The sequence below is a fragment of the Populus nigra genome, chromosome 9 (genome assembly GCF_951802175.1).
Source record: "Populus nigra chromosome 9, ddPopNigr1.1, whole genome shotgun sequence".
Taxonomy (NCBI): Eukaryota; Viridiplantae; Streptophyta; class Magnoliopsida; order Malpighiales; family Salicaceae; genus Populus; species Populus nigra.
The window spans coordinates 4,512,146-4,522,939 of NC_084860.1; the positions used below are offsets into that span (position 1 = coordinate 4,512,146).

Consider the following 10,794-nt stretch of genomic DNA (forward strand, 5'->3'; position numbering starts at 1 on the left):
ATAAGTGGTCAAGGAATTGGAAATTAATATTTCCGTTAACCTCAAACCAAACATGACCTAAAAAAAGGGTTAGCATTGGAAAGGGAGAGAGTCTAAAGTGGCGTTAGAGGGGCGAATATGAGGTTTTCGCGACATCATCTCTTCATCTCTATCCAGTGAAGGATATGCTCAAGGAGCAAGCATAAATGGTTAGAGTTAACACAGACAGCACTACAATCCATGAATGATGTCATTGTTTAATTACTGGATGCATGCATGTGTGCTTAAGCAGAAGATACAGCTAGCCCTCAAGACTATTCAACGAATATATGTGCAGATAGTTAAGAACAAAGCTTAACTCTGTGTCAGAAACTTATTTAACACTTTGGCCAGCAGCAAGCAGATCTTTTACAAACTGCTAGTAACCCATAATTTGAAATCTGGTTCTAAGTTGGGGGCTCGAAGCTGAAGAAAGCTGACCTCATAGCTAGAGAGTGAATTTACTTTTCTTCTTTAATCGAGTTTGATCTTTTTGGACCACGTTTCGGACAAATAACCATTCAAACACTCCTCCCGCAAGGCTAGCTTTTGGCAGAGGCAAACTTTTTCACTCTGTGTCGTGTTGAATGTCCACAGAGAGCAAAAGCAGAATAGGGCTAAAATGGTGTTCTTCTCCTTCTCCTTCTTCTTCTTCTTTGTTTTCCTGATTCATGTTCTCCTATCCTCCAAATCAGTGGCAGTCATTAGTAAGGCATGATGAACACAGAGAAAAATGTATTCGTTATATTCTTACGAGTATAAATCCGTTGATGCAAGCTTGACAAAAATCGCACTCGCAGATCCAGATTTTAGGGGAGTAAATAATAATAATAATAATAAGCCCATATCGTGGTCCTATCCATGCAACTGACCTATCAACTATGATTCTGATTAGAACAAGACACCCTCCTCCTCGGCCTCCCCTAAAATTTGTTATGTAAGAAAAACAAATAATGAAAAAAATTCCTAGATACACCACACGTGTCTCTGATGTAATAATTAAAGCACAGTCGAAGAAAAGAACTAAAATCATGAAAATAATAATAATAATCATAATATCCCTTTCACGTGAACATGTGTCAGTTACCCTCCCTGAGATTTTTCAGTCACCAACACAACCCCCAAGATTCACCACCCACCACCATAACCACACCACCGTACCTCTCTCTCTCTCTCTCTCTCTCTCTCTCTCTCTATATATATATATATATATAATCTTTTTTTCTTTTTCCTTTTCTTTTCTTACCCTACTTTCCTTTGTTTTTCTTTTAGTTAAAAAACAAAACTACCTTTCATTTTTTTGCCAATTGACAACTCGGGTTTTCAAAAACATACAATTGTAAGTGTTATTAAACAAAGTTCAGGTTTGGAGGGTAAATCTGATAACCTGCTAACTTGATTCTTGGCCAGGGTTGTATTTTATTCAGTTAAATTTAATCCATTTAATATGTTAAATTATGACATGATTAACGTAGATAAAATCCAGGTAATTTTCTTAAACAACTTGTAATTTTTTAAAAAATTCTTGAAATTACGTTATTTTAGACTGTCCAAATTCAAACTGAACCTTGCTCCAACTAGATTTTATAACTATACATTTCAGTTGGATATGGCATTATTAAAAGTGAAAAGGAAAGAAAAGGAGAAAGAAACCAAAAGGGCTCTTCCATCGGTGGCAGCCATGGAGTTGCCGGAGTAGATAGATACTTCAGGTGAAAGGGGATATCCAGGGTTTGTAGGGAATCTGATAGCTAAGCATGGTGACCAAAATTTTACAGAGGATGATTTCGAGCTGCCTCCTATGACGATGGCAAAATCGATTTGATACATTGGTAAACTAAAGAAGAAGAAGGCTAAGTTGTCATTTACTCTGAAATATTCAGATTTTTTTTTACCACGATAATACATTTTGATGATAGTTGTTTCAGTATATTTTGTTAGGCCCAAAAACTGAGTCAAACACAGTATCTAAATATAACTCAAACTCGGGCCTGTCTCCCCAACTCAGACACCACAACCCCATGTACCCTCCACGTGGGGGCTCTGTGCATCTTTTCTTTTTCTCGGCTCTCTGCAACTAAAAAACGACAGCAGCTACCATCCACTCACTAACAGACACGCCAACCACTAGACCCTGCAATATCTGATCGATCTAATAATCATAATTATTATAACACACGCATATGCATGCACCCTAGCTATCTGCCTCTGCAAAATTGAGAGACCACCTCATTATTTATTTTAAAATATAATATAAGGGATGTTTGCTTTTTAAAATATATATTTTTAAAAATAATAATTTTTTATATTTTAAAATTTATTTTTTATATCAGTGGGCTCAGCAGCACCGTACATCTGGGGATTTGTTTACTTGCTCGCTTGCTAGGGCTGACGTCAACATTACAAGCACTAATGTGTGGCCACACAACATCCACTCGCTCACGTACATATGTTGTGTTTTGTAACACACGCTCTCCCTTGTCATGTCTAATCAGGCGGCGGCTATGATATTCTATTGTTCTTTTTATTTATTTATTATTGTTTTTTTTTAGTATGTAGGACCTGGTCGTATTTTAATCAATGATAATACTCAAGACTGGCTTGTGTCTTTAGATATTCACTTGTATATCCTTCCATAATTTTTAGTGATATTAAACGAGTTTTATTTATTTATTTGAATTTTATACATCAACATTGTTAAAATACCATAGTTCAAAACATATTTATAAAAATATCATAATTTAGAGACTCGCAAGATAGAAAGGACACTAGTGATTATCAAAATTGTAAAATAACCTAACACAATTTACAATAAAGATATAAGAGAGGGGAGAGAGGAGAGAGAAAGAAAGAAACCTCAAAAGCACACTAAATTCCCAATGACATTACCAACGGTATTATCGACAAGATCTCGACGAAACAAATTCAATGATATTAACGATGAACGAAGTGGATCACACGAACCTCTCAAAGGTGATGGGGCTCATTTGCCAATTCGTGTGGCTTGCTTTAATCATTGTTGGTATTTTTTTTTGTGCTATTGGATTTGTTTCATCGAAATCTTTCTGAAATACTAATGGTGTCGTTCTCAGAGTTACACTTGGAATAGAAATCTTTTATGTATAGTGTAACATATAATAGTTAACATACACAAAAAAAAATAACTTCCATTTTTTCTTGGATTAATGAAAATAAACTAGTCATATTTGGATGACACGCATCACTTATAATGGAAGAAAAGATAGGGAGAAATAAAATGATATGACTTAATCTTATTTTTTATTATTAGAAGCCGTTGCATGCACCACTTAAAATGCATGATGCTCTAACACATTAGCAATTTTTTAAATAAAAGATAATATTTTAATGTCAAATCACATTATTACCTTCAACCAGACTAATAAGTAACAAAAAAAAATCAAGGCTAAAAGACCCTAATATCCCTGATCCTAATGAATTAAATTTCTTGGATCCAAGGATACATGTGTAATTCTATTATGTATAAAAAAAATATTTAAATACCCTCACCCAAAATTGTTTATTTTTTTACTCTTGAGGATATTTTGGTTATTTAATTGTTCATAGATAAAAATACCCTAATTAAATTAAAAATTATTAATATACCGTATAAAAATATCAAAATATTTCTGGTCAAAAGAGAAGTAATTTTTGATTGGTTTGACAAAATGATCATTATACTTAGAGGTGAAGAAAAACACGAGAGGGGGTATTTAGTCTTTTTTGTTTTTCAATCTAATTCTGCTTTATGATCAAGTGAGCTTGATATGACTCTGACATCACGAATTAATTAATCGCAGACTTGACTCAATGATAAACCTAATCCAACTTGGGATCCGAACAACTGGATCACTGATCCGACAGACCGAGTTTAACAAGCTCCAAATAAAGTCCTTTTATGTTAACTTGCCTTGAATTGCATATATATTTTTTTTAATGTGCGGTGGTAATAGTTATTTTTTGAAAAAAATTTATTTATAAATATATTAAAACAATAGTTTTTTTAAAAATTTATTTTTAATATTAATATATCAAAATAATATAAAAATAAAATAATATTAATTTAAAGTAAAAATATAAAAAAATTAAATTTTTTCAAAAATATTTTAAAACGTATAAACAATCTGTTTTTAAGATCAAAAGGGTGTGGTATTTTTTATTTTATTTTTGATAAAATATATATAAAAAATAAAATTTACAAAATTACAGTTTAACTGAACTGCAGACACCTTAATTAAATGAGAAAAATTAATTAAAATATGGATTTGCACATACAAAGGGCCAATCAATTCTTTATATAAACAACCTGGTCGTGCCGTCCAGCCGACGATTACGGGTGACTAAGTGGGACCCTCCACTTTTTCTACTCCCTCTCTCTTTCCCTCGCTCTCCTTTCTCTTTTCACTTCTCTCTCTTGCTACTACTTCTTCAGAGCTTCCTTTTCTATTCTCCCTTTCTGCTTCCTTTTTTTCATGGCTTCTTCGAGGGAAGGACACTACAGGGGGGTTCGAAAGAGACCATGGGGTCGCTATGCTGCAGAGATACGTGACCCATGGAAGAAAACACGAGTTTGGTTAGGCACATTTGACACACCTGAAGAAGCGGCGCTTGCTTATGATGGTGCAGCTCGTTCTCTTCGTGGAGCTAAAGCAAAGACTAACTTCCCATCACCTCCCTCCACTTCTGGTCTCTCTTTTGACCTCAATCTTCCATCGGATCCTCACCACCACCATCTTCATTGGAGTTCATGTCCTCATTTGGGGTCTCACAGGTTTGGTGGTTTTGGTGAGTTCTTGCAGACTGGAGTAGTTTTTAATGAAATGAACCTCCATGCTACCGAGGCTGCAGCAGCTTCTGGGTCAGTAGCGAAGAATAAGGGTCCTGGTCCTGGTGCTGTTGCTGGAACTCCGGCGCCGGAAAATGTTGCTCCAGTTTCATTTTTGGGGATGGTGCGACGTGGGCTGCCAATAGATTTGAACGAGCCCCCGCCTTTGTGGCTGTGATTGAATATTTTTAGTTATAATTTAACTGATGATGATGGGCTGTATCTTCTTGTTCTTCTTCGTCTTCTAGGTTTCTATTATTAACCTTACCACCATCTCTTTTTTTCTTTTTTTTTTTCCAGTTTCTATCTCCCTTCTGTACTGTTTACTATCTTCTCTTTGTATTAAGAAAAGGAGGGAGTAATATTAACAACAAAATCATTAAAAACTAAGAATCATGAAGCACTTCTGCTAGTATATATAATAATTTTGCTTTTCAGCTTCTTTTTGTATCAGTGGCAACTTCTTCTCATCCGTTATAATATACCTGTCAATCTCTGCGGTTTCCGGCCTGGATTCTGCGTCCTGGTTTAGACCCACACCACGAAGAAGACAGAAAATGATAATATTATTGTAAACAAAGAGTTCTTTTGTTTTTCCTTACCTTTTGCAATTTCATCTCACGCGCTTGTTTGAGACGCGCTAGTGCTTTGAAGGTTGAGCTTCATCTTGGCCCTCATAAAATAGTGCTATATAAAATATTTATTTAATGCCATCTTTTATTGTAAGAACATAAATGATATGTTTGTTTACAAGGAATTATTTTGTATATCCGCCCTAAGTTATTTGCTGTTATCGCACGTGTGCCGTGGCGATCGTCTGAAAATTCAATTTTTTTTAATATTATTATTAAATCTAAAATTATAATTGTTTTGAAAAAAAATTTCTTCAATATAAAATTTTCAATAAACACTTTTCTTATTTATTTTAGCCAATGTAATATTTTTAAGTGGAATTATTGTTCTTGTTTAAAAACAAAATATTTAATGATTGTTAAAAAAAGTTGACAACCAATATTAAAATAATATATGTGTGATTAAAAACTAAAATGAAAATCATAAATATAATAAAAAAATATTCAAAATCTATTTAAAATCTTAATAATAAAAAATCAATTTTAATCAAATTTTCATAAACAATTCATAATTAGAATTATTATTTCATATCAGATACATAATACTTGAAAAAAATAAATTATTAAAATTCAAATAAAAATTTATAATAGTATTTAAAAATTAAGTCAAGACTAAAAAGTAAGTGAATTAATAGTATTTAAGAACCAAGTTAAAACTAAAGAGTAAGTGAATTTAGTAAAGAATTTTGAAGTGTAAAAAAAACCCAAAAAAAAATAAAAAAAGAAAGAAAGAAAAAGACAGCAAAGAGCTAGATTCAATGCCTGACTTGACAATACCAGGATAGACCTGCTTGCTTTGCCCTGTTTATTTTTCTTATTAGAAGGCATTTTTCTTATTAGAAGGCAGAATGACATATTGTCCACCCTTTATTTTTATATGAAAAAAATACCCTAATTTAGTTTTTATTATTATTATTAAAGGTGTGTACAAAATGTATTTTTTAAGATAAAAAGATCTGACAGAAAATAGGTAGTTTATTTATGCCCCCGTGCTCGAACCTGCAATCTCTTGCTTGTCCCTTGCGCTAACGAACTTAGTTACGAGATAAAATTGTTTTAACATGATTAAAAATATATATTAAGATAACAATAAAGCACTATAAGAAATCTTTTGAAACAATAAATTTTAATAGATTATGTTGATAGAAACAATGCAATCCTATAAATTGTGTTATTTCCTCACATGTTAATAATGTTCCAATAAAAAATTTATTTTACCTATTTATATTCTTAATATTTACCTATTTTTAAATTAGTTTCTCTATTAAATAAATATTTTCCAAATCTTACCCTTATCTCTTTTAAACAAAATTATGTCCTCACATATTCATGATGTGCCAAATAAAAAATTTATTTTATTTTATTTTTTTATTCTCAATATTTTTCTTATTTTAATCAATTCTCTATCAAAAATTTTGTATCAATTTTTTTGCTATTAAAAAAATTGATTTATTAAAGTCATTATTTTATTCCCAAAATTTTATTCATAATTACTAATTAACCTATTAAGGAATCTTATTAAACTTTAAGTTGACTACAACTAACCTATTAAGGAATCCTATTAAATTTTAATTTGACTACAAGTAATTGTTTTCATTAATAATTATCATAATTATTAATTAACCTAAAAAGTTAATGAATCCTATTGAAATTTAAATAGATTACTATTGAGGACCAATAAATTTATTGTTTTTATTTATAAAAGATAAGAATTATTTTAAATTAAACTAAAAAAATTAAAATATATTTCAATAGATTACATTGTTCTCAATAACATAACTTATTCAATTGGACTATTAGAAAAAACGTAATCTATATGGTTGAGTCGTTCCTAACAACGTGACCCATTAAATTTGCTATTTTGTATTTTTAATTAATTTATGCTGTTTTTTAATTTTTTTGAAAAAAATGCTATTTAATTTTTTTCCAACAAATAGTCCTTCCAAACAAGAGGACTAAAAAAATGTTCCCTTTTTTGTACTATTTAAGGTTTCAAAATTACATTCTTTTCATTTACTTTGAATAGGATTATTCAAATCTATTTTCTTTCAACAATGACTAGGCATCAAGGATGGAATTACCCTTTACTCTCAGGGACATGACACCCCTAAAATTTTGAAAAACTTCAATTCAACCTTGAATTTTTGAGTATTTCATAACAATTAAACATTTTCCCCTTGAAATTATTAAATTCTTTATTTGGTTTCTCAAAGTTCTTTTTTTTTTGAAAAGTAAAGAAACTCAAAGATAGGTGCTAATGTTTTCCCTTCTTTATACTTGTTTTCATACAAGTTAGTGTGGTTAATAAGTATATAAATATCTATAAGTCAGCAGATAAAGGATTCCAATCTCTAAAATCATTTTATCTTTTTCTTAAACCTTTGATAATCTTCGACATCTTTTCAAACACACGTAACATGATCTCCAAGGCTTTATTCCTCTTACAATAGTGATAACTTAAGCATGTGAGAGTCCTCTAAGCTTGACAATAGCTTATTATACAAATTCACTTACACCATCTTAGCTCATTATCGGCTTTGAAAAATCTAGACCTTTTAAATTTTTCTTCTAACCTTATTAGTGGCACCTTTTATGAGAAATCTTAAACAAGAGCCAATTTAAGTTCTATACTTTTCATATATATTTTCAATTCTTTTCATAGATGGCAATCCAAAATCTTCAAGATATAAGCTAGTTAAGACCTTTTTCATCAGTTTCTCCAAATCTATTCAATTAGTCCAACAAGTAAAAATGCTCATAAATGCTTTTTTCCCCATATAAGAGCAAGTAAAGACCATGCCCATTCCATAATAGGTGATTCTGTATATTAAAAACCATAGTTTACTTAAATTACACCATTCAAGAAAATTATTTCATCTCAAACAAAGTGAACCTCACTTTAAGATAAGGGCGACTAATGAGAGATGAAATTTATTTTCCCCTACATCACCTACTAGATTGGATCTAAAGTGTTTATAGAACCCGAACAAGACATTATTCTAGACTAGTCCTATATGGTTTGCATATTCCTTTTTAATAGATGACCATACATCCTTTGTCAATCAACTGATAATGTATCTCCTTAGAGGAATGGCCACGAATTTTTTGGACTTACCATGCACCCACGTGAATGAACTGGCCATGCATCCCCTATATTGACCTTGCATCCCTTCTTAGTGGACTAACCATGTCTTTTGTTCAAACTTTGTATCCCTTATCGGTAAACTGGTCACACGTTCTCCTAAACAAGACTTGTACTCTCAAACAGAACTTATACCTCCAAACATGATTTATACCTCTAAATCTAATTGCTACACCTAGGGGTGAGCAAAAAAACCCAAGAAAAATTAACTGAAAAAACCGAACCATGAAAAAAAACCGATTAGAATATTTAGAAAAACTTCCGATTCGGTTTGGTTTCAGTTTCGTAATGCTAAAACTAATGAACCCAAACTTAACCAAACCGATTCAAATTAAAAAAAAAAGGTTCTATAAATACCCTTCACACGAACATGCCACACAACCCACACCATACTTTCTCAATCCCACATCACTCATAACTCACAAGTCCATACCCAATTCTTTGTTCTTCAATCTTCATTAATTTCATTCCATAATCTTCATTAGGCATCACCATATCTTGCAAACCAACCACCCCCGCCCAAGCTCTCACACGCCACACCTAACCTTTCAATCTTCATTCTTCAATTTGCATCTCCAAATTTATCATCCCAGTAACACCCCTAAGCCTTAGCAGCAGTAAGATTTCTCTCTGTTTTTTTTTTTTTTGCCTAATAGTTTTTGTTTTTCACTTTGGCACCATTCTAGCCATGCCACAAAAAGAAAAATCCAACAGAACTTATTGACAGAAAGTAAAATTAATTTGACATTTGATGATTATTTATGAAGAATGAAAGGAGTTGATGAATATATTTAATTGGGCAATAGAGAGATGAGAGAAAGGTGGAGCTTTTGATGATGAGTGATCTTCGGTTTTAGTGGTGGTTTGGGTTGTTGGGTTATTGACAACGTGTGTTTTTTAGAGAAACTGGTGTGGTTTGGGGATAAGGGCGACTGGTACGGGTGACTAGTAGAGGCAATAAGGGTGGGGGTTGGGCTTAATTCTGTGGTTTGGATTGTTGGCAGTTACTAGAATTTTTTTTTTATGAAAGGAAAATGTGTTAAGAAAGTGGCAGTGGACACTAGACAGTGTTTATTGTGGTGGTGATGGTTTGTGTTTGAGAGTATGGCTTTCGGTGATGTAGGTTTCTAGATTTGTGAGAGTGAGTGATTGATTATTGTGAGAGAGCACGGTGTATTTAATTTTGTGGTTCTATGGGAGGCCATTTGTTTGAGAAAAGGCTGGTATGGATTTAACACTGTCGTGTGGGTTGCTGGTGATGAAGATGAGTTTGATTTTATGGCTTTTGGATGTTAAAAATATAAGTTTTTTTTCGGTTTTTAACATAGAAAACAGAACCGAACCGAACCAAAACCGGTCGGTTGGAATCGGGTTCGGTTTGGTTTCAGATTCTTTTTTCAAAATTTCAATTTAGTTGTTTTTATAGGTAAAAATCGAATCGAACCGAAAATGATCACCCCTAGCTACACCCAAATAGGCCATTTTCTTGTCAAACTTAATCACGTAAAGAGTTCTAATCTCTTATATCACTTTATCTTCTTATTCAACCTCTAATCATCTTATATTTTCTCCACTAACACACATAACATAACTTTTAACGCTTAATTTCTCTCACATTAGTGCTAACCTAAGCATATAAAGGTCTCATTAGTTTAATGAATGACTTATTTTATATATGTTCATGATTATTAATGATTAGAAAACACAACAGTTCATTTACTTCATCTCACCTCACATCATTACTAGCTTTGCAAAGATCATAGTTTTCTTCTAGCCTTGTAAACTTGTAATAACTATTAAAGTTGAGACTGTTTTAGGATTAATATTTAAGGAAATTATGATATATTTTGTGATGTTATAATAAATTGTAGATTTCCATGGAGAAAGAGGATGGAAGGTGAGGTTTCATAGACAAAAAGAGAAGAACTACTAGTGTCAAGGAGTAAAAATGTAAAAAGCATCCATGATCGTATTGTTAAAGGCAACACGTTACCTGAGCACATGTTCAATTAGCACACGTTACCTGTGTGGCGGAGAAACTCCTTACTTACATGTTCGATTAGCACACGTTACCTTAGTCGTTAGGGCCTGCAAACGCAACACGGCTTCACACGACAACCTTTTCGCTTAGACAAGGTACAAAGTACCGTCAGTTGAAG

General features: G+C 32.2%; 1 protein-coding gene across 1 annotated transcript; it reads left to right on the top strand.

Annotated features, from left to right (window-relative positions):
- The first annotated feature begins 4,359 nt into the window (after positions 1–4,359).
- LOC133703357 (ethylene-responsive transcription factor 12-like) lies at positions 4,360–5,314 on the top strand. The gene has a single exon (XM_062127834.1). It carries the CDS (start codon positions 4,509–4,511, stop codon positions 5,037–5,039), a length of 531 nt encoding a protein of 176 aa, XP_061983818.1. The 5' UTR covers positions 4,360–4,508; the 3' UTR covers positions 5,040–5,314.
- Positions 5,315–10,794: the final 5,480 nt, after the last annotated feature.

Coding starts and splice junctions, on each gene's coding strand:
- LOC133703357 (XM_062127834.1), top strand. CDS start 4,509: ATGGCTTCTTCGAGGGAAGGACACTACAGGGGGGTTCGAAAGAGACCA.